The sequence below is a fragment of the Aplysia californica genome, unplaced genomic scaffold (genome assembly GCF_000002075.1).
Source record: "Aplysia californica isolate F4 #8 unplaced genomic scaffold, AplCal3.0 scaffold00165, whole genome shotgun sequence".
Taxonomy (NCBI): Eukaryota; Metazoa; Mollusca; class Gastropoda; order Aplysiida; family Aplysiidae; genus Aplysia; species Aplysia californica.
Genome location: NW_004797435.1, coordinates 167,121 through 191,907, shown reverse-complemented (window position 1 = coordinate 191,907; position 24,787 = coordinate 167,121). Strand labels below are relative to the sequence as shown.

The 24,787-nt window shown below is 39.6% G+C and overlaps 1 protein-coding gene across 1 annotated transcript in view; it reads right to left on the bottom strand.

Annotated features, from left to right (window-relative positions):
• Nucleotides 1-1,108: 1,108 nt before the first annotated feature.
• Nucleotides 1,109-24,787, bottom strand: part of LOC101855422 (protein SET) — a 27,335-nt gene continuing 3,656 nt past the window's right edge. Inside the window, exons 2-8 of the mRNA XM_005097830.3 lie at nucleotides 19,971-20,042; nucleotides 13,595-13,712; nucleotides 10,794-10,960; nucleotides 9,704-9,786; nucleotides 8,712-8,770; nucleotides 8,098-8,124; nucleotides 1,109-3,713 (exon numbers count right to left, since the gene is read on the bottom strand). Of these exons, the coding sequence (XP_005097887.1) occupies nucleotides 3,682-3,713; nucleotides 8,098-8,124; nucleotides 8,712-8,770; nucleotides 9,704-9,786; nucleotides 10,794-10,960; nucleotides 13,595-13,712; nucleotides 19,971-20,042 (558 nt within the window). The 3' untranslated portion in view covers nucleotides 1,109-3,681. The remainder of the gene's footprint in view (nucleotides 3,714-8,097; nucleotides 8,125-8,711; nucleotides 8,771-9,703; nucleotides 9,787-10,793; nucleotides 10,961-13,594; nucleotides 13,713-19,970; nucleotides 20,043-24,787) is intronic.

Below are 24,787 nucleotides of genomic sequence, written 5' to 3'. Positions count from 1 at the left end.
CTCCTTCTCTAATTCCTCGGGCCCCTTTTTCTTCTTCTTCTCCTCCCTCCCTCCTCCTCCACCTTCTTCTACTCCTCCTCCTCATTCTTCTTCTTCTTCTCCTCCTCCTCCTCCTCATTCTTCTTCTTCTCCACACCCGCTGTGAGAAGACGGCCGAAAGCATGAGACTGAAACCGGGAATTCCCGTAAACCGACTAAATGTTTTACTGAACACAAAATATCATTTACGCAGTCAGCACTCCGCAGTGAACATACAATATCGAAGCAAATGATGGCGATCGCTACAAAAGGACTGAATTTAACTGAAATTGCTTTCTTCTTACACATTTGATCTTAATGAAAATACAATAGTGCAACACTACGTTTCAAGTTACGGTTACTGGCAAAGTTTCATATTTTTTCATTCAGCAGTTTCTGAGAATATACTGTTTGCAAAATTTGGCCTTAGCTCCATTAGTATATAATATACATTACTTGCAAAGTGCCTGTAATTATCTACACAAAACCTCACATTTCCTATAACAAAGAACAATCCGATTCAACGAGATTTTAGGCCAGTTCCGGCGACCTCGTTGAATCCGAGTTCCACTGTATGACGTGTTTGTATAAATTCTCTACTGACATTCCACATCCGGACCGCTTGTGCTCATCCCCACAGACACACAATCACACTACGTCACACGTTCTGGCAGCCCATCCGACCCAGACACACGCCAAGACATATGTCTGCGTGCTAACAACACTTGTGTTGGTATGAAAGATGGCCAGTGATTGGTCGCATAAGATATACACAATAGGGTAAGCGAATAATGGTTCATGATGCAGTACAAATGTACCATAGATGGTTCCAAGAATAATTCTTTGCGGGAGAAAAATGAGCAAAGCCACGCTGTTGGATCCTAGTTCCACTGTACCCCTCTTATAGGATTATTAAACTTTAAGTGCCAGGAAAGGACCAGGCCACGTGGGTGAGATGTTCAAGAAAACTTCAACAAAGGTCGAGCATGCCACCAACAGAGTTATCATCAGGCAGGCATTTTGAGATGCACTAAGAAAATTATTAATGTCTTAGTTAAATTTAAAAAAAAATCGAAATCAAAGAAACTTGTAAAACTACATCAATGCTTTTTATTCAGCCTCCAACAAATTTATATTATAATAAATTTTCAGCACAATATCCAATGGAAACAATAACTGGTTGAATCTCAAGATGGGGCAGACCACCTTGCAGTCACTTCATGAGTTCAAATACATCTTCACAGAAACATCTCTGTCTAGTCCTCCATTTTCCCATCATCCATACAAAATCAAAGTATCAAGAAATCATGAACAATATTATTGATTGCAGTTTCAAGAAATTAATGAAACAATGAGAGAAAAAATATGCTGAAAGAAAAAGTTTTGGTCAAACGACAGAAAATTCAAAGTAGTGATTATTTTCTTCATTGATTACAACCGGCTATTTCGTTTATGTTTGTTTCAGTAGAAAAGTGAGTTTACAATGTTCTTGAAGAAAGCTACATTTTCCTGTTTTTCCGTTTTGAGTGAAAGCATCTTTCAACTTTAAAAACAAAATTCCTCAAAAAGTATGATTTAGATTGAGTGACTAGTGTAAAAGTAGTTGTTCTCTAAAGTATTCAAGCTAGAGCTTTCAAATTTTCAGTGGATGAAGATAAGCTGTTATTGTACGTGTAGGTAATAGGCTATTTTATTTTTATCAAAATATATAAGTTAATGTTGAATTTTGATTTACAGTGCCTTGTGCATGTAAAAATATGATAATACCTGTACACATAAATTTTGAAAATCATTCTCAGTGATACCGGGTACTCGAAATTTCATTGCAAAATAGCTAAAAATGAGCAAGTTTGAAATTCTAGGAGCTCTTCCCTTAAGTCGAATGCTTCCACAATTCACAATTATTGCTGTTAGGTATCTTCCCATCTAAAAAGATTCCTGAATTTACTTGGAAGCACTTTCCAACTCTAATCAAATGATCATCTGCAAAGCATGGCAAAACAGTAGGGGGGGGAGAAAAAAACGGATTAGGACATCCGATTTTTGTTGAAGTCTTGAAAAGCACAGACCATCAATTTCAGAGCATTTTAAATTCAATACACAGAAGTTAAGACTTAACTGACTATACATTGCAAGCACTTCTATGACTACTACTTTTATGTATAAAAGAAAGAACCACAAAATAAAAATATTAACAACAGACTGGAAAGTGTACACAGACAAAGGCCGACCATGTAATTTTGAAATAGCCTCTCTTGGTCCCTCAGCAAGGGAGGCAGCAGAACTGTCGTAATATTCCACTAATAATTTCTGAAATTTGCATTTTACTCAGACCAGAACCCTGAATTTCTGCAATGTTGCAAGTTGGTCAAATTATTAAACTGAAGGTGCAGCAGTAGCAGTAGTAATGCACCATGTCAGAATAATCTTAATAAATTACTCTAAAGTTTTTGGGTCAACAAATCCGTATACATGTATATAAGAGGACATAAGCACATGTACAGTCAAACTCGGATAAAACAGGACAGACGGGACCAGCATTTTTTCCTTATAAGCGAGTCCTGCTTTTATCGTTATCAAGGGAAACTACCAGTACCATTGCATCTTCAGCATACAATATTATATTCGATTACCGCAGATCCTTTTCCAGTGGGCTGTTTTGCTGACATTGAGATGGAATCGATCAGTGGCCCTAACACTATTGGGGGAGGGGGGATATGTGTTTGAAAGTTTGTGTTTTCAAGCAAGCAATCATACAAACAGGCGAAATGTCTTGGTAGAGCCACAGGGGGAGGACAACATGAGAATTAAGGAACGGCATCATTAAAAATTTAAACAAATACAACCGCATCTCAATTCAAGTCTGTAGTCATTACTCCCATCTCTTACATGAACAAAATGACCCACAAATAGGCCTGAGATTTTAAAAAACCCAACTGAATCACGGTCAATACCTAGTGTCTAATAAGATACACAATACAGTAAGGCATCCTTAAACCAAAACCTAGCAACCAAAATCTTTTTAAAAATTAAATATTAAAACAAGAGTAGGCTATTATCTAGCAATGTGACAGAACTGTTCATTTGCCAAGTACTTATACTTATGTCCTTGTGTGTACTCTGCCAACACTAATACTGCACAAGGGGAAATTATCCCAAACCACTTGGCCATCAGTTTAAAGAAGAAACATTTTTTCATGACTGCAACTCAGCTTTGGTCAAAACACCACAAGAAACAGGCATAAAAATAGTGTCTATAGATCTCCAACAAAGCTACAGTACTCAACGGCAATACAATCTGAGACTTAAACTGTGAGTACTCCAGTCAGTATCATTAAAACACTGGTAGCTGTAGAGAAAAGGTTAAATGACAAATAAACCAAACATTAAAGGAAACAAACCTAAACATGGACAGATATTCTAATAATTAAGTTCAATGGCTGCCTGAGCGTGAGATTCAACAATCAGATTTGCCGGGCAGATCTGAACTGTCGCCGAGCAAACACACAGTTCTGCGGGAACTGCTAGGCAACAGAGTGAGACAAACCAACATCTTTGACATGTCGTCAACCAGAGCCACAGAATTGTGGGACTGCAGGGCAATATGAAGGGACAAACCAATAATGCAAAATGATCAATGCTGTCATTTCTCTGTGGCAAAAGTTACTCGTCATCTCCATCTTCCTCATCATCATCTGAAATTGAGAAAGTGCAAAAGTTTGAGAACACAGCTGGGATATTAAGAACCAGTACAATTGAAACGGAAATAAGATGGCCACCCATTGTCAAGGAGAAAAAAGTCTGTCTAAACTGTCTTACAGTGTAATTATGATTTAAAATTTAAAAAAAAAAACCCACAAGGGAGGAAATGGAAGTTGCCATTTGTATAGTTAGTGCATGGTATATTTGCGATTAAAGAAAGTGGGGGTCGCCTGGTTTCAGAGGTAAAATTTGTGAGAAAATGACCGCCCAAGATGGGTTATCTTAGCTTGAGAGTCTACAGAAACTGAAAATTTACATCTTTTATTCCTTTAATCAACGTTTTCAGTAAAAATCCACACTTTAACCTCTACACCATGAGAGCCCCCTTAATCACTTAATACACACATAAATACATAATTATAAATACGTACTTAGGTAAATACATACATGCATAAATACATACTATTACTATTACACAAATACAGAACAGTTTACAAACAATGCCACTGTCGGTCGCCACTGTGCAGCGCCCTGTAATTTGAGCTAGGGTTGTCGTGTCTTGCTCAAGGACACACTCCAGTGACCACCCATCTGATCCCCGTGTCACCGACACTTGCTTGACATTGCTTGAGTCAAAACTCACTATCAACTTAGCCACTGGAGCCCCCATTGTTCACTGGCGGCAAAACTAACATAACAATATGCATGTACCAGCCTAATGTACCTCTGTGAAAAACCTCTTAGCCACATCCTTTGTTCTCAAAGTGTTTGTGGTCTATTTGGTTGTGGCAGGGGGTTAGGCCTAGCCTATTGTATTGCTTGGCTGAAAATGTGAGAGTGAGTAAAGAGTGAGTCTCAGTTCAGTTGTATTGTTTGCAAGTTTATAAAAGCAGTCTGGGTTACTGCAGATTAGACTTTTGAGGGGAGAGCTGTAGCAAGGCAGAGGAGGCCAGCTGAGAGTATAGGTGGAGAAAAGGCTAGTTAGAGCCTCGGTTTATTTATGTGTAACGTGTGAGATTCCAACGCAACGGGGCCCCATCGCTGAGGAAAGGATCACCATCCGGAGAGAAACAGGTTTGGCTAACTCCTGTTGTAGGCGCAGGCAGACAGAAGGTTAGTAGTGTTAAACATTGTTTTATGTTCCAAGTAACAAAAATGTTCAATGTCCATTTTAAACAAACTTTACACCACTAAAATCTTTGAACATATCACACAGGTATGTTTTAGGCCTAGTTTTTTAAGAGAAACAAATATAACTGGGACGCTGGATTCAAAAAGAGAACATATTACCAAGTTACAGTCGAGAGTACATTGTACTGTTAAAATTATTCATTGTCTTGCAGTACACCATGCCCTTTGGCCTTGAGGGGAGGGGAAGCAACATCAACAAAGGACGAGTTTATTCCGTCATGACTTCATTGAGAAACTATGTAGATGACCAATTTATGCCCGTTGACCGGCTCTACATAGACCTAATTGTATTTTTATGTTAAGTATCGCCAGTGTCAAAACTTGTGAAACATCTCACAATGCACACACAATTTTTTAATCAATTACCCTTGCATACTTGCAGCTGGGGTTTGAATTTTTTAAAAAGCACTCAAACTCAAGTGTTTTTACAGTACTCATAATAACTGTTTGACTTTAGTTAAAAAAGTATTACCCCACTTGCAGCACAATAAGGTCATATAAAATGCCGAAGAATAGAGGTGTAACAAGAAAGTAACAAACAAAAAAGAAGGAGGAGAGATAAGGACGATAGACGTTTGATAGGAAAGAAGGAGCAAACCACACCAGAGCACCTGACAACCACCCACTATTTGACTTTAACAAATGTAACGAGTGGAAGATCAACAAGTGGAGTCGACTGTATTAGTATTATAATAACTTGTTCACGTTTGTCTGTCTGCATTTAAAAAAAAATCTAGCTCATTTATAAATCTGCCAAAGCGAACGTAACTTCGTATGGCACTCCAGTAATTAAAAAATTTCTTTATTTAAACATCCTGTGGGTGCATACGCAGGACCACTATACTATAATCAGCCCCCCCCCCCCCCCCCCCCCCCAAGAAATCGCGGTCTTGCAAGGCCGCGTTTTTCATCGAGTTCCGCAAGTAGGTGTGTGTGTGTGTGTGTGCATGTGTGTGCGGGCGCGCGCGTGTGGATATTGTTCGTACATGATGCATCATGTGTCTAGATACACGGTACTCGGGCACCTAGATCTAGTCTCAGTATCTACGTACACGGTAACCGAAATGAAAATAAACCAATATTTGTCCTGTGCTGTCACTTGTTGAAAAAAAAAGAGTCATACATGTACAAGCGTCTTGTCGGGCTCGCTACCGTGACCGGTCAGTGAACCTGTGCTTTCGCATCACATTGTGAGTACCGGTTGGGGTCACCAAAGTTCATTCAAAGTCTGTGCGCTGCGAAGTATAGGACTCCGGAATGGGGGATTATTGATTTTTTAAAAAGGTACAGCCGGGAGAGGGCTGGGGTTGAAGGCAACTTCGGATGACAAAAACTGAACTTTGGAGTTCTGAACTGCCCGGTTACCGTGTACGTGACACTGAGACTACGTGCCCGGTTGCCGGTTACCGTGTACGTAGACACTCCCTTTCATAAAAATGTAAAACGCCTTAAGCTGCGTTCACACGGGAGTGGTCGCTATAGAAATTATCTACATTATTATTACTATTAAATGGGAAAAAAAAATTGCCTAATTTTACGATTTGACTTAGAGTTAAAACAATACCATACCGGTTTAAAAAAAGAAAATATCAGAAATAGATTTAAATACAGATTACCGGTGTATCGAGGGTTGCAAGAGAAAAATAGAATAGGATCTGAATTGATTGGGGCATAAGCTAATTTTGCATATAGCGGTTGTTCGAATCTCCCATCAATTTTTTTTGTTTTTTACAGAGACTAAACCTCACACTACACTTCTAGATCTTCGCATGAACCAAGTACCCGGTATGTACTAAATTTGGTCAAATTTTATGCCTTCATTTAAAAGTCATTACGAAAACCGAGGGTTCCGTTATTTGGTGTCATGCAGTATTATATTATATTTGGTCGATAACTTTATTGTTAACGTACTCGTGTGTTGTTACTAGTAATATGTTGTTAATAAAATTAGTGCTGTGGGTCATGATTTTTTAAAAGGCTGTTCTGCTTTTATGCTACGGGTACTCAAATTGTCATGTTTTTTAAACTAAAAATATTAAGCCCTTATCAATGCGCCTGGGATGGGAAGGGTTTTTTTTTTGCAATTTTTAGGCAGTTTACCTTGCAATTTTTCTATTTCAAAAATGCAATTTTCCGCGGGGCCAGTATAATAAACGATTTGCAATGACAAAACCTACATATTGCTTATTTTGAGACAGCGACACCACCCTGCCCCACATTTCAGTGTTAGCTTGTAAATTTCACCCGAGACTGTCTAGACGTCTCCACATGAGTCTCAAAAGTACTCACTTGTCTATTGGACCGTGTTTTATCTGCAAGTGTTAAAGTATTGTGTTGATGAAAATAGGTCAACTTTTTAATATTTTTGGTGTATACTGAAAATCTCATTACTTCTTTACCCCCTTGGGACTAACATCAATGGAAACGCGTTGAAACCTTAGTTCGCAGTGGCCTTCATTAATGGGGTTTTAGATTCTGTTGGTCATTCAACTTGTATGCAAAGATCTGAAAAGACTAAACACAGCTATTTATTTCTATCCAATTTAACAGCGGACAGAGGAAAGAGAACAAAATATATATAGAAACAAACAGAATTCATAATATTATTGTACACACCAGCTGATGGGTAGGCAAGTGGAGACAGGAAAGTAAGGTAGGAAGCGGCTCTGGCTGTATACATGTGCGCGTGTGCAAGGTGCATGGGCAGTGGGAACTGGGAGTGTGGGACAGACAGTGAATCAAAAGGCAAAAACCCAAGTAAGCTTTGGGGAGGGGAAACACGAATTGAAACCTCCTGCTGTGGGGTGTGCCCTGTGTGCCAGTTGTGTGACATGAAGCCAAATGGATGCCCAAGATTAGTAGTAAGAACAGACCGGTGCTAAAGAAAACAACCAGGAGAGTGAGTCAAACTAGCCTTTGCTCAAAGAAAGGGAACAAAACACAATTATATAGAACAATCAAGTATGCAAAAACAGCAGAGGAATTAAAATGTTTGGCAGGCTAAGGTTGTCATAGGTGGATATAAAACTTAATAAAATCATAAATAAAAAGAGAAGAAACCAGTGCTTCGAAAAGGGATCACCACATGGAACAAATATAGCCCAAAGGAAAAAAAAAAAACATAAAAAGGAGAGACATTCTAAAAAGAACACAATATGCCAGAATAGAAACAAGACTTTACATTACCTTCTTCATCACTTTCTCCATTGAGACCTGCAAAGACACACAAACACACATTTGCTTAGGAATATATCCCATATATGAGTACCAAGGGAATTAATACAAAATGACTAAAGACCTACCAATTATTTTCTCCAAAGAATACAGCACCCCCCAAAAACAAAAAAAAACAAAACAAAACAACCTCAGTGTGGGCATTTAACACTGGGGAGTATTTCCACAAAACAAAACTAACCAAAAACCACAGATTAAAGCTGAAGATGCAGTCTAAATCTGAGAGGACTGTTTAGTTGTAATGCCATTCGTACTTATTACAACAACTATGCTTAACTTGGTCATAAATAAATTGTAACCAGACACTTTGTTTGATGTACACATTCATAAACTAAACATATTTTTATATATAATGACAAGGTTGAACTTTTTTTTTCTTTTCAGTTTGACAAACGTGGTCACACAAACAAAACCCATACTTCCATAGTCAGACACTCAGAAACATTAACACTATTAAAGACATTCCAAAAAGTAGTAAAAATTTCAGATCTTTTAACTCCAACAAGCAACCCGGCAGCTGTCTAACAAACTCAATAGCCAGACCAGTCATAACAACTCTTACTTACCGTCATCTTCACTGTCTTCATCATTGACATCTACGACCGAATCATCAAGGTCCTCATCACTGTGAAAAAAGAACAAATATGTGAGTAGTGACAAAAGTGTCAGGTTGCCTGTCAAAATGAAGCTTTTTTTAAAGCAAGAGTTTTACAGCACTTGAGACTGTATAAGGTCATAAGAGCGCGTGAAACACAAGTTGATTGCATTCACAACAGTTCACAGCACGGCTTTGCTTAGGTCAAAGATCAGATGTAAAATGATAAGTTTGAGACCTTTTGCGGTGAGAAACCGAAAGACAGACCAGTTTTCCAAGGGGGTAGCCATCTTTGGAGAACTGCTGTGTTCGTTTGGTTTGTGCGATGCTCATGGTGCTCAATTCGAGAAAATCCTAAATGATTGTTTTACAAGTATGTGTTTACAGAATATGAAAATATTGAATAGATTTCAAATTACAACCTAATTCCGGTTTTCCGTGGGACAGCCCTCATACATTTATATATGATAATTTCTACACAACTACTTAACACAGACCTTTCCCATCTGAGGACACAATGAAGGAAGAAGAGATCTTATCCATTCTTGACATTGAAAATCCAGCACCTTGTAGTTTACAAAACACCCGACAATAAAGTGTTTACCACACCAAGAATATGGGTTAATTTAAGTGTACAAAACTCAATGTCCACATATCATTAGTTCGCCCTATTTTCTGGTTGTTTGTCAAGTTTCGTTCTAATTGGTCCTCAAATAGCGATGAAAATGTTTTACAAAGCAAGTCACCGACATTCCAATCCAGTCCAAAAATACACCTGCTAGCAGTCACGTACGCCAGCTCGATTGGCTTTGCCAGATCATAGGACCACCACATTTTGTAAAAACTGAAGTTTTATCTTCATGTATGGACTCTAAAGACATCAATGAACCAGAAAAGCACAAGTAGGCCTATTGGCAGTAGGAACTGAACTAAAGCAATCCCAAGTTTCAACAACAGCTGTACCTCTGGGCACTGGCCTCCAAGTCATCCAAGTCTGAGGCCAGATAATACTGCAAGGGATTGGGCCACATGTCATCTTTGATCACCTGCAAGATAATCATCAAGAAAAAAAAAAGGATAGTCAATAGTCTAAGTTAGTGGTGGGCATATCCAAATTGCAATATCGATATATTCACACATATCGGTATTGAGTATTGTAATGAAGAAGTGAGAAAAATATCGATATTTTGACATGCCTACCATTCAGCACCGTGAAAGAGACAGATAGTAGGGAGAGAGAAAGAGATGTATATCTTCTAGGAAAAATCGTTGATTTTATGTCTCCCCCCCCCCCATAATAAAACACACACACACACACAAATTTTTAAATCAATTTAAACAAACAACAAAAATATCATTTTAAAATAGACAGCCAGCCGTGTTTCATGCCTCCATCCACCAGACTCGATAATTATCTATATATTTGATGGCAAATTTTAATTTATTGATAATAATTTTGCAATACCCAAAAATATTGATATATCGATATTTCTGGTGAAAAAATACCGGTATCGTATCAAATGCGATATTGTTGATATCGCCCATTATTGGTCTAAGTGGCGTCTGTGCTGATGCAGTTAGGCACTTCGCTGTCATATGCAGAAGACAGGTATCTCTTTCTGCTGGGACGTAGTGCAAACTGGAAATACAGTCGAACCTGCCATGACGGCCACCTTTTGTCGATATAATTTAACTGTGTAAAACGGAAACCTCTCTAACACGGCCGCAGCCACCTTACTTTATCAACCTTCGGTCAAATTTACTTAGGTTTGGGTTTGGGGAAGGGCCAGGTAGGTCTCTTCTTTATTCATGTGTTTGTTGGGGTGGTCACTCACAGAAGTCCTTCCGCCGAAACACTTACACGTCTGAACCTCATATTTAAATCTTTTCAATTATTCATTCATTAAAATTTCCACCCTCCATTAGCTTTCCTCCGAGCCATTTACATTACAAAAATTACACATAATTAACATTACTTCAAATGTAATGGAACTAATCACTCAAAATTCAACCAAAAAATAAATAAAAAAGGAATTTGATAAGGGAGCCAAACCTCAGCGATTTCATCTGCATTTGGGTCGGTGTTGTTTAAAAACCATGCAAAGAAGCCTTGTGGAGAAGAGAGTGGTCTTTTGCGGCCATTTGCTTGTTGTTTAGCATTGTTGGTTAGATTTTTGCCCTCCTTCCATTCAATAAGAGTCGATTTGGACTCTGGCTCACCTGAAACCATAATGATACACGACTTTGTTAATGCAAACTCAAACAAAAAGATCCACAGACAACAAGGTAAAGTCAAACATCTTTGTAATTATGAAGACTGCAAGAAAAGATAAAATTTCTCATACACGCAAAAAATGAGAGATTGTTACATACTTGGCCAAACAAAGAAAACATGTTATAGCTTGTTCATTTTTGTCTGACAGCAGTCAAAACAAGATGAAATGAAATGAAATGGCTCTGTTTAATCTTCTTGGATCTTTGCATACGGGTCTAATGGTTGGATGACCAACAGAATTTAAAAGCAATTTATCAAAGTCACTGGAAACTAAGGTCCCGACACGTTTTCTTTGGATGTAAAAAAAATAATACAGATTTACAGCATACACCTAAAGCATTTGAAAGTTGACATATTTTCCTCAAGACCTTTAATGTTCGCCTAAGAAACATAATTCTAGAGACAGGGTGAGTAATTTTCAAGACTCATGTGGAGCACGTGGAGATGTCTAGACAGTCAATTGAGTCAAGGAATAAAATCAACAAACTCACACTGAAATGTGGGGGCAGGGTGGTTTCACTGTATCAAAATGAGCAATTTGTAAGCATGGCTACTGCAAGTCTTTTATTTTAGCGATCCAGTGTAAGCATCCAAAAAACAGTGATTTTTAATATAGGGCCCAAACAGAAAAACTTTTTTAATACTTAGTCAAGCCTTTTTGAAAAAATATTTTGGTTTGGTCGCTGGCCTGCAGAAGTGCCCTGCACAGTTTCGAGGACATAGGTAAATTCCTCAATGAGCTAAAAAATTTTTAACGCAGTTAAGCGAAAGTGAACAAGCTGTAAATCTCCAAACTTCATCTCCTGTGAATTTGTTGACATTGGGACCAACTGATCTAGCACAGTGTACAGAAACCGAGCAAAACATGACAAATGTCAAAATGTAACCACAATTACTTTACAAAGAACCCCATTACAAGAATATCCTTTCCCAGCTGAATACACCATGAAATAAATTAAGGACATGTAACTGAGCTATCTTCTCTATTACAGACTACAGTTTTCATTAGCTCTTATTCTACTCTCATTGTCTGCTGTTAGGGTCCAGGATTCACATAGAAATGTCACTAAGGAATGCATAAGCCTGCTCTTTGAGCTTATGGCGATTTTCATGCTTCTCCAGATATGTTTGACATTGGTTAGCGTGGTTTGAGCATGCTTAGGTCTGTGCTATTCTGGAGAATATTTTGGGCTTTGATCATTCGTTTGAAATGATTGACCCTAAGTATTTGAAGCTTGTGACACTAATGAGATTTTGATGTTTATGAAGTTGCTGCTGGTCATTACTTTTATTCTCTCTGCACTTATTTCCACACGAAGTTGACTAGTTTTTGTTCACTTTTGGAAACCCTATCTCTGTCATTAGCAAAACTAAGGTCTGAGATGTTTCTTCTTCCTAGGCAGCCTAGCCGCACTCCACGGTTATCTTGAAGCTTGGCTGTACAAATTTTCTATGATCTTTATCAGGTTTACATTAATGTTATATTGATTCATTGTCGCCCATAACGCTTTGTGCCAGACTGTTGAAAACTTGAAAGCCTTTTTAAAGTCATGAACACATGGTAAAGCTTTTGTTTATGTTGGGAGGTATTTTTCCATTATTATTCTGATGTTAAAAAATTTGCTGTGTTGTGCTGCGGCCAGGTCTGAAGTCTGCTTAGGATCATTTTGAACATAACTTTGCTGGGAAGACTGATTAAGCTTAAGGTACGGTAGTTTTGGCATTGCTGTAGGTTGCTTTTCTTTGGGAGTGTGATGACCAGCGACCAAGTCCAAAGTTTCGTCAGCTTTCCTGTCTGCCAGGTCTTGATGCTGATACAATAGAGCATGACTATAGCCAAGTCTCCTTCTGGCTTTTACTAGTTCTGCAATAATGTTACTGACTCCTTCCACTTTGCCAGATTTAAGGCTGCAACTGCTGTGACTACATCTCATAGGACGCCATCTTTGGCAGTGTCTGTTGATCACTGCATGTATTTGGATTAAAAAGTAAGACGAACTTTTCTTGGACATGGAGCAAAAAAAACTTTTATCAGCCACTGACCAATTGTGATCTTGAAAAGCAGGGTGATCAACACTTAAGTCCTGGCCCCCAAAGGGCCTGCACACCAAAACCCTTTACAACAACCGCTACATCTACACCACCTCATGCTGAGGCATGCATTCGATGGACGGAAGAACAATTGTAAAGCGCACTTGGTTGCATATAAGGATGAAAATTTAAAAAATGGCATGTCCTTTCAAATGAGCCAGAGATATTTATGTGGTTACATCACAACAATAAATAAAAACATGGGGCTTCACTTCAAAATCATAAAGACACTAACAAAGGCAATGAGTTGTAAATACACCCCAAAAAATTGTGGACAAACATAAGATGTGAATTAGTGAGTTGAAACATCAACTTGGCAAGAGATCCTTCCCTTTTTTTTCTCTCATTAAAGGTTCTAAATCTTTTAATTCACTTAAGTTTCCATGCTACCACAGCTTAGACAAAATCACTTTACTAAGCAAAAAATACAGTATTTTCAACATAACATACACTTAAAACAACCAGTGCAACATAGAACAATGGCTCACCTGTTGTTGCCAGCTGAAACTCTTTCACTAGCTCTGTGTTTGTGAAAAAGTCATTTTCTTTGAAAATGAAGGTCAGCTTATAGCCTGACTTGATATCTGCAAACTCTTCCACATCAACCTACAAATAAAGAGCAAAAAACAAAAGAATACAATATCTGATAACTGCACTGATAAATTTAATGAAACCATTACATATATATTAGTCCAGAAAATTAAAAAGAATCGAAATGGAAAAGTGGTATGTTTTTTTTTAAATTTTCCATTGGAAATCAGGAATCAATGTGTCTTGAATAACAGGTTACACTATCTCATTATCATTATTACATTCACTTTTATCCGTTTTGCGGTGAGTAGAAAGGATTTTTTTAAAAATAGGCCTATGCATTCACATGGTATAGAAGTCAGGTCCCTTGACCAGTTTAGCACTGTACTAACTTTGAATAATTAGTTAAAATAGGCAGTGTCAATTGACACAGAGTAAAGTAGTACTCTTTTGCCCTGGAAAGCATGTTTTCCGCTTATACAAACTTATGCATTTGAAATAATTTTATTGTTATTGGTGCTACGAATTTTAGATCTATGTCTTGTCCATTCTGTATGCACTCTGAAATGAGGGTTTCTTGTGATGGGCACTTTTTATGAAAATAGATGTGTAGTAAAGCATCCGTTTACTTTAGTGGTAGTAGTACCGTTTTTTATCTGTTTATGCAATGAAGCAGAACATTTACTCCATTTTTCAGCTCCAAACTCGAGTAGCTTAGGCCTAACACTTATTGTCTATCTCATTATTCTTAAGAGGCTTAACATACACATTTGTTTGAAGCAAAAGAACCCCCAGTGGGTCGGGGGATATAAATAGACCCACTGCTTCGTCTGCAGAAGGTGCAACCCCTTCAAAGGCGAGGTGTCGCACACGGACCCCAATCCTCTGAGATCCGGATGCGACACCTACTTTGGTGTATCTTCCTGTTCTCCTTCCTTCTTTCTTTCTTCCTCTATCTTTCCTACCACCGCTGACCTCATGTGCAGCAAAAAGAGAGGTCACCCATCCCACAGAGTGGGCGCCTCGTTGACCTTGAGGTGGGACCCGTGCGGAGGGAAACCGGGTACCTGGCGGTTGAGGTGAGATCAGTCCATGGACTGTCCCTCGCCAACACACCTCTTTGGCCCAGGTTTTTCTCTTAGACGGGAGGGTGGCATGGCCCATGCCACTCAGTCGGTTGAGAGCTGAAACCCCATCAAGCCCTGGGTCAATCTTGACGGGAGGGTCTTGTACTTTCTCGTTGAGAGTATAGCTCCGGGGTAGCCCTGGCACAGCTCTGGTCATCCGAGCTATGTGTCCCCTTGTTGGGCTCCGTGGCGGGCGGGGACCCCGGAGTCGAACCAAATAGAAAACTCTTATGGATTCTAAAAACCCTAAAGACCCTTCCCCAGCTCCCAACTTAAAGAAGTCTCGGCTCGTGGAAGCGGGTGCGGCCGCCGAGCAGAGCAAAACCTCAAAAAATGGTAAAAGGACCTTTACCGATGCCTCTTTCCTCCCAAGGAGCTTCTGAGGCAACCGTACGTGGCCATCTCCAGTACAAAAGACGCACAGAGAAGAATTACCGATCTCAACCTCTTTAAGACAGGAGATGCACTAGGAAAGTTCTGGGATACATTCCCACATGTGTACAGAAACTTTCCTGTGGTGCACTCCTTGTCAAGTGCGCAACCGAGAACGAAGTGACCAAACTCCTGGATACCACGACCTTCGGTGGTATTCAATGTAAGCCAGAGCACTACCAAAAATTTAACCGCTCGAAGGGCGTGGTCCGCAGCCATGAGCTGAAAGGCTGCTCCATGGAAGAGATTGTGGAGCACTGTAAGGGAGTGGTCGAAGCCCGCCGGATTACTCTTCGGCGGGGGGAGACAACTATCGAGACGAACACGATTGTCCTCACTTTCGAATCGTGTCGCCCTCCAGCCACCGTTCAGGTATCTTACTTGGTACTCGACGTACGACCCTATGTGCCGAACCCTCTGCGCTGTTTCAAGTGTCAGAAGTTCGGCCATAGCCAGTCACGGTGCCGTCACTCAGCCATGTGTCCTCGTTGTGGCAAGACCGAGCATCCTGAGAAGGAATGCAAGGCTAGTCCTTGTTGCCCCAATTGCCACGGCCAGCACACAGCTTTCAGCAAGGAGTGCCCGACTTGGCTCCAAGAACGCGCCATCCAGGAATACAAGGCGCGAAATGGCTGCTCCTTCCAGGAGGCCTGCAAGGTTGTCTGCCCGCCAATAACAACCCCAGTCATTGGCCGGTCGTATGCAAAGGCAGCCCAGGAGGTCAAGAGGTTGGCAAGTAATTCTACTGCTGACCCCCCAAAGCCCGCGGTCAACAGGCAAGTCTCTGTGCCTAAGATTACTAAGAACAAAAAGCCCGCTACTATCCCTGTGGCAACCCCCTTTGAGGTGCCACTCTCTAACAGCTATGAGGTTCTAGGGGAGGGCTCTTCCTCCGCCCCCTCTTCTCCCCATCACCCCTCTTCTATCATTTCTTCTTCTTCTCCTTCTTCTTCCACCTCACAGCCCATCCCTCTGATGGAGTGTGAGGTGGGCCTTCTCCCCTCCCCCCAGCCCCCTCGGTCTGCTCCACCTCCCCCTACCCCTCCAGCAGACAAACCCCTGCCTATGGAGGAAGACAGCTCCGACCCCCCTCCCCGGCCTGACCCCGGGAAGGGCGGAGTCTGTCACTCCTCCAAATCCCCCACTAGACCGCCGTCCAATCTAGGACAGCAAACTAGAAAACACTCTGCCTCCCCCGCAAGGCGGAGTCAGAGTGTTTCTTCGAAGCCGGGGCCTTTGTGTTGTGCTCCAAATAAAAAAGGAAAAATTCATAATGGCGGTCCTGCAATGGAATGCCGGCGGAATCCGACCTTCCATTGCAGAATTGCAACATTTACAGGCCACACTGTGCCCACGGGTGGCCTTTATTCAAGAAACAAAATTCGCCCCGGCTTCAACCATAGACTTAAGAGGATTTACTGCGTACCATCACATTCACACGGAGAACCAGATTGCATCCGGTGGTACCACCATCTACACCGACAACCACACACTCCACAGACTAGTACATCTTAAGACGACCCTCCAGGCTATTGCCGTACGGGTCACCCTGCACAGACCAATCACGATCTGCTCAGTTTACATCCCACCAAATTACCCCCTCAAAATAACCCAACTAAATGACTTAAAGGCTCAGCTCCCAAAACCCTTTATTTTACTAGGTGATTTCAATGCCCACAGCCCCCTTTGGGGAGACAAACCTATAGACCAGAAAGGAAAAATAATAGAAAACTTTTTATTTCAAAATAACATCTGTCTCTTAAATGATAAATCCCCAACTTACAGAAACAGAGCCACTTATGGCACTTCAACCCTTGACCTCACTTTTTGTACCCCTGACCTAGTCCCAGATCTTGAGTGGTCTGTGCTGGACCATTTCCCAATTCTCCTAAAAAACAATAGCCTCCAAAACGACCCGATCCCAGAACGCTTCAACTTAAAAAAAAAGCAGACTGGGACGGATTTACCAATTTCGACCACAACTACAATAAATTTCACGAAAAGCTTTTAGAAATATGCCACAAACACATACCAAAAACAAAACCCCGGAGGAACAAGATCTGGTTCTCTTGGGAATGTGAGGATGCAGTAAAGAAAAAGAAGGCAGCGTATCGAAAAGCCATCAACAACAGCACCATAGAAAACAAGATAAATTATTTAAAGGCTCGAGCTGTGGCACGTAGATGCCTCAGGGAGAGCAAAAGACAATCATTCAAAAAATACATCTCCAAAATCAACAGCCAGACACCACTCAACCAAGTTTTCAAAATTGCTAAAAAATTCTTAGGTAGACGCACAGACACCATGATGCGACACAGATTTTACCATTAGACACATTTTAACAGAATATCTAGACTTTGGAGAGATCCGAAGGAAATATTATAAATGCAAGAAATTGCAGGATATTTTTTCCGTCGTTGTTCCCAGCAGAATTTTAAATTTTATAAAGGCCATTGGCCTTTATGGCGAGTTGTAGAGTGAATTTGATATTATTAAAAATTTTTATTGTTACTTAAAAGTTGTTTTAGATCACAAATGTATTTACACCGAATTTGAATATTTTAACTTTTTAGCATTTTAAAGTAAATTAGTTAGCCAGCCGTGAAATGAACTTTCGCAGAGGTGAACAACTTGTGTTTCGCGCGCTCATATGACCGTAGCAGTTGCGAGCGCCGTAAAACCTTATACTATACTACAACATGAATTCAGGATTTGTTTTTATTCACAACTCAGTGTTGCCACCTAGAGTAAGATTCTTGTGTGATATCTCAAGAGGCCCTATCTAGTATCTGGTCCCATTTCACTTTGATTACCCTGTCAAGCAAGTCAACCTTCCCCCCTAAGAGTGAACATTTAATTTTGACATGAATTAAGGTTGTAGGCTTACTACACACTTTGTAATTGATTCAGGTTGAGTTAGTTATTGACTGAGTATTTGTCACCAAGTAACTCTGTAAATGACGCAGTCTAGTGAGTCTTTACCAGATACAGAATGAGTTTTTTAGCAGTTTGCTTGTAGGTCTATAATAAAGTGAGCTGCTACAAACAATTCAAGGTCATTTTAGCTTGTTAAATTCATCCTACAGAGATGTTAGTGCTTTCTCTCTTTCAAGAAGCCATGAAACACATACTATACATATACATATGTGTGTTTGAGATTGCCTCTGGTCCATTTTTTTTGTGCTTCTCTCTCTACAGTACATCTCTTCAACTCCCCCCCCCAAAAAAAAAATAAAGAAATAAAAACCCCAACAGCAACAAAACAAAACACATCAACATTAAAACATTTTCTACACATACAAAGTCAATTATACTTTTTTTTTAAAGTAGAGGTTTTACGGCACTCGCAACTGCATAAAAGGTCATATGAGAGCCAGAAGATTAGAGGCGTTACAAGAGAGTAACAAACATAAAAAAGAAGAAGGGGAGAGAAGGATGTCAGACGTTTGATAGAAAAGAAGGAGCAAACCACACCAGAGCACCCACCAACCACCCACAATTATACTTTGCACAACCCCCAACCTCCATTTTGAAGCATAGTGTCCATAAAAATTGAGTTAAAAAGCATTCTACCTCTTTCCCTTCAAAGTGTATGTTAAAATAGACAAAGAGGCCTATGCTACCGGAGTGGAGGGCTGAAGAATGTGGTAAACGTGAAGCGTGCTGACAAAATGAGTTACTTCTCGGTTTCAAGCCTTATGGAAATAGATACATTAGGTGAAGTTTCTACAATTTTTATAAGTATGACATAATGAAAGGCACGTTATACATAAAGAATATATATGGCATCAATAGAAAATCTATTACTCTGACCCTAATGACGATTTTTGGCCTATATCTCCATTTGTGGGTTGCGAGAAGTTACTCGTTTTGTCAGCATGCCTCACAAATGTTCTGTTTCAACGCATAAACATCAGATAAAAAACGGTACTACCGCCACTGCAATAAACTGATGCTTTACTGCACATCTATTTTCATAAAAAGTGCCCATCATGAGAAACCCTCATTTCAGAGTGTATACACAATGGACAAGACAGATCTAAAACTAGTAGCACCAATAACAAATACGGAGTGTCTACGTACACGGTAACCGGGCATGTAGTCTCAGTGTCACCAGAGACAATATAATTAAATACTCTCTGGTGTCACGTACACGGTAACCGGGCAGTTCAGAACCCCAAGTTTCTGGGCAGTTCAGAACCCCAAGTTTCTGTCATCCGGTGTTGCCTTCATCCCCACCCCTCCCCCGACTGTATCTTTTTAAAAAATCAATAATCTCTCCCCCCCCCCTTCCGAAGCCCTATTACACTTCTCAGCGCACAGACTTTGAATGAACTTTTGTGACCCCAACCGGTACTCACAATGTGATGCAAACGCACAGGTTCACTGACCTGTCACGATGGCGAGCCCAACAAGACGCTTGTATGACTCTTTTTTTTTCAGCAAGTGACAGCACAGGACAAATATTGATTTATTTTCATTACGGTTACCGTGTACGTAGATACTGAGACTAGGTGCCCGGTTACCGTGTACGTAGATACAAAGACTAGGTGAGACTAGGTGCCCGGTTACCGTGTACGTAGACACTCTGTAACAAATATTTCAAATACCAAAGTCTGTAAGCAAAAACGTGCTTTCCCAGCCCAAACGAGTTCTACTTTCACTCCATTGACACAAAGTGGCTGAAAGCTACTCTGTGTCAATTGATACTACCTTTAAAATATTACACAAATATGCACAAAAATCGCACACCATGCTTAGAAAAATTACTCACATTGGACAAACACTGAAGACATTCCTCTTCCTCTTCATCTAATATAGAAGAAATCTGTGGGTGATTGACAAACTAGCCCAGAGTTAAGGAAAGCAAATTGATGAATATTGCACTGAGGAGGAAAATAAGAGAGAAAAACACTGAGTTTCGTGCTAGACCTAAGAAATAAAAATGTTGTAACACTCCCCCCACCCCCCTGAGTTAAGGGGACACACTACCGGAAAAATTTCCTAAACGAAAGACTTTTATCCACTTTCATATAATTGTGCAAGGAGTTCATAGGTAAACAGGACGTACTAAAGGTGAATTTGTTGATTTTTTCTGAAAAATCGGCCTCTGTGGTGGCCATCTTGGATTTTCAAACCAGTTTCTTAGTGCAGAAGAATTTCAAAGTAAATATTGAATTATCAGCCTGAAATTTGGCACACACATACAAACCTGTATGGACTGGGGATCCATGTGAGGATTTTGACCTATCTTTAAAATGAAAAAAGTGAGCCCTAAGTCAATGGACCCCCGAGAGCCAGTTGACGAAATTTTGGGGTACATATTACAAACAATTTTGAAAATTTCCACACAAGTTACCAATATTTCCAAATCCCCTCACACAGATCCCCAGAATAGATCTTAAAGCATATGAACGCCAAATTTGAAGCTTTCAGCTTCAGTTATTAAGAAAAACAGAAAAAACAGGGATTTTTAAAAGGATTTGTAATGCAATTTGCACTTTTCAAACGCCCTTTTAGGTCATTTAGGGTTTTTTCAACAGTTTTGTCATTGTGACCCAATAGAACAGATGTCAAAGGAAGTTTTTAAACAAAAAAAAACGAAAGTTGGATAGTGTGAAAAATTTTATCAATATGGTCTGGGATCGCTGACCCGGGTCTTCCCTAAGTGGGCAATTTCGTTAAATTCATTTTCATGGTGTTTTCTCGACCATCTGGCTCTTTCCCAGTAGAGTGGGAACCCTTGCTTACTGCTGGGACAGACTTCATTGGGAATGATCATCCGGCACAGACCCTTGTGAAATACGTTAAATGTATTTAAGCTTAAACTTGACAGAAAAGGGCTCTCATGGTCTAGAGGTACATTTTGTGCTTTTTATATATATTATTCATTCCCAACCACAGGCGGTAAGCCACCAAGGGCCTAGGTGATTTTATCGGCCAGCAAGAGGTCAGGGGGGAGTCCTCACCTCATGCACACACTGGGGTGGGAGCTATTCTCACCAGGAGGGGAGAGGGGGTGAGAATAGCGATACATGAGTTATTCTCACCTGAGAATAAAGTTGGCCCCAGCACAAACCTTTTAAGTGACAAAATTTTTTGAATTTACTTTTTTGGCTTATAAGATTATTCTCTATGCAACATACAGTATGTCCATAATTTGACACGAGTGAAAAATAAGGATATTAAAATACAAATTAAAAAAACCTATCTCCAATTGCATGAAAGCCGTTGGGCATAAAACTAGTAAACGTCAGCGTGGCACTTTGAAGTTAGATCTGTGCCCGGTGGCCTTGCCTGCTCAGCCGTCGCACCACATCGCTTACGTTGGGTAAACAGTAGGCCTAACAATAGTTGTAATGACCGACGATCCATCTTGCGCAACCGTATTGCGTCTGGTTTTTGTTGTTGTTTTGTTTTGTTTGTTGGGGTTTTTTTTTGTTTGCATATATGGGCAATTCTGAAAACTTGAACTTGCACATACTCTTTACTATACACACCATAAAGAGCTATATTTATTTCAAATAATAGTTAAGATGAGCTAAACAGGTGGTGAAAAGGTTGCCGAACAAGGACTAGGCAGAAAATATCCAATAAAACGATATGCTGAAACAGTGTGAGGCTTTTTTGTTAAAAATTCACTTTTTTAGGTATAAAAACGTAATATTCACCAGAGAGAGTTTTCATCCTAAGATTTCTCTAAGAATTGTCAGCATCTCATTTTCGTAAATGATAAGGGTTTAATACTGATCTTAAGTAGAACTTTCAGGGTGACCGACAAATATATGCTTATAACGGCCCATTTCTTCATACAAAGGACATAAAATTCTATCTTAAACGCTATATGTCTCCTCCGTAAAATGGTAAAAAACAGTAACTTTTAACCCTATCTTCAGTTCAATCGATCTTTTCAAAAGTGTAATTTTTCACAGTAGAATTAGAGATACGATCACTTTAGTTAGTCATTTCATCAACAAAATTGCTACAGCGATTACGAATTTTTGGCGGTAAATAGTTGCGTCTGTGAATTTTTGTCACGTTGTAACGATTAAGATCTGTGTGTTTACTTCCGCCGAAAGTTGCTCGAAATTTTACAGCGGTGTTTTTATGTCAAGTGCACTGGTTTCCAATCAACTTGGCTTTCATCTATTCCCCGGCAAGACAAACGGGTCTATAGAAAGTGAATATGAATGACTTCGTCACGCAATGTTAGCAGTTTAACGATTAAGATGTAAGTAAAGCTTTGAATTGCCTTAAAATTTGCTATCTTTGTTATTTGACTGCAAAATGTGTGATTGATTGATGAAATCAAAGAGTCCCTCAAGGGAACGGATGAGTTTGGACCCATGCCAAAACAAGAATTGATGGTTTTCATACTGTTTGTTGTTTCGAAACAGAAATTGGACAAAGTGTTTGATTTCGTCCTTTAATGATTTAGACATGGTCTTTGTGTTTTATCTTTATAGAATGAGTAGCTTTTTAAGAATTTTATTTTAAGGCTTTCAGGCGTTGATGCCACATATTTCTAGAATTGGGGTTGGCAGTTGAGGCAATTGAAGTTGACAACTTGTTATCGTTGTCTGAAACATTACAAATACAAGGCTAAGCCTGCTTGGGTCGGTGTATCGGATATAATATTTAAAATCGAACATCAGTAATTAAACTTTGCAAATAGACTCTTTCAAGGAAATACAAAGTATATTTTGGGTACTGTCCCACTGTAGGCTTGGTGGTGCAAGGCGAGGCGCAAACACCGGGAACAAGGCGAAGAGGGCGATGCAAGCGATGCGACGTTGTATGGGATTTTCAATGTCAATTTTAGTTTCAGTTCAAAATGAACAGAAAAAGATTGGCGCCGTTTCTCCTGATCAACGAGGTAATTACAAAGGGAAAAGAAAGAAAGGAGTAGGCGAACCCGATTAATTAAATGCGTCATTAGTTTGGTGAAGTTCACCACTTGAAGAGAAATTTACCGGACGACGAAAGCAGAGGTGCAGATTCAATTTGAATGAGTAGTGATTCCTCTTTCTATCTGCATGAAATAACTTCAGATATCCTATCTCGACAATTGAGAAAGAAATAATTTTTATAATGTCTTTCTTTGAATAAAAGTAAATGCATTGTAGTGTGCTTTTGCTTTTATTTTTCATTTTTGTTTTGACAAAGTTTTCACTAACTCTCCTCGTTTTCCTTTCTTGTACAAACAGTTTTCACCAACTCTCCTTGTTTTCCTTTCTTGTTATCTTCACTGAAATTATGTAGATCTACTAGTGTCAAACATGCTGTTAATAATGTGCTCGTGTGCACGCATGTACATTTCAAGCGATGAAAGCGATTGTACATCGACCGAAATTTCTCCTGGCATCTCCTCACTTCGTGCTGTTCTTGGTTTGGCTAGTAAAGTAGTCTTTCCCTTGGTTTTATTTTGATTTCGCCGCCCGTGCTGCTTCTCAGTGTAGCTTTGCCCTTAGTTTTCATCAAAATTTAATATTGCCTTTAACGAGAGGAAAGTAGGTTTATACATTGGTCTTAATGGTTACACGGACTAAATGATTTTGACCAAAGTTTTGGTAACAAGTGTTGTCCCAATAATATTTAGGACCTAGTAGCTGATTTTATCGTCTAGGACTATGATAAGACAAGTAAGACCACATAAGTGAAGAATGACATCGTTTTATGTTTATATTCACTTTATTCTTATACATTCCAAAACAAAATTTGTGACTGCTTTTTCTGTTGCCAATTACTTTAAATTTAAAAAATACAAAAAAGTAATGCAGCATAATCTTATTTTCGACCAAGTATAGCGTGCACTGCGCTAGAGATCTCTGAATGCATTGCTTAAGTACCGATATTCTGAAAAGAAATACCCAGAGTTTATTACAATAAAGTTTAACACTGAGCCTACTAAGTAATACCTCGACCGAAAGACCTGACACCGCTTTACTCTGTGTAAATTGACACCAGCGTCAAATCAATTACCACCGCTTCACTTGGTGGCAATTGACGCTACCTTTTTTTTTACATGAAGGATTTTAGTTTTTGCTGGGTGACTAAATGCAAAATAGTATAGGTTACTGCCAAGGTCAAGCAGTCTTGTTTTCTCGCAGTACCCAGAGATGCCAACCACAGAAAACCGAAATGAGTATTGGGAAATATGAAAATGTGTATTTTCAGGTGAAAATGTGTATTCCCCACGACCGACCGACCAACCAGTAATAGTAAAATGTTCAGGGTGTCCAGCAATATTTCCCGAAAAAAAATTACTAGCTCACCAGCTTGAAAAAGGGAGCACACACGCGTACAATATACATGTATCCAGTCAACAACATGTCAGTGTTCAATGTCGTACTGGGGTCTTGTTTGTTGACTTAAGTATTTCAGTCTATTAAATAATATTTTCCTCTCATATATAAAAAATAAATCCTGCTTTGAGAGTTCGGAAGGGCCTAGAACAAGAATTTCGACTATCAAGAACCAGTCTTGGTGTCATGATTCATATTATGAACTGACCGACTCAAATTATTGCTCAAACTCAGAGAAAAGCAATAACTTGAATGGCTCAAGTAGACCCATGCACTGTGAGAGTTG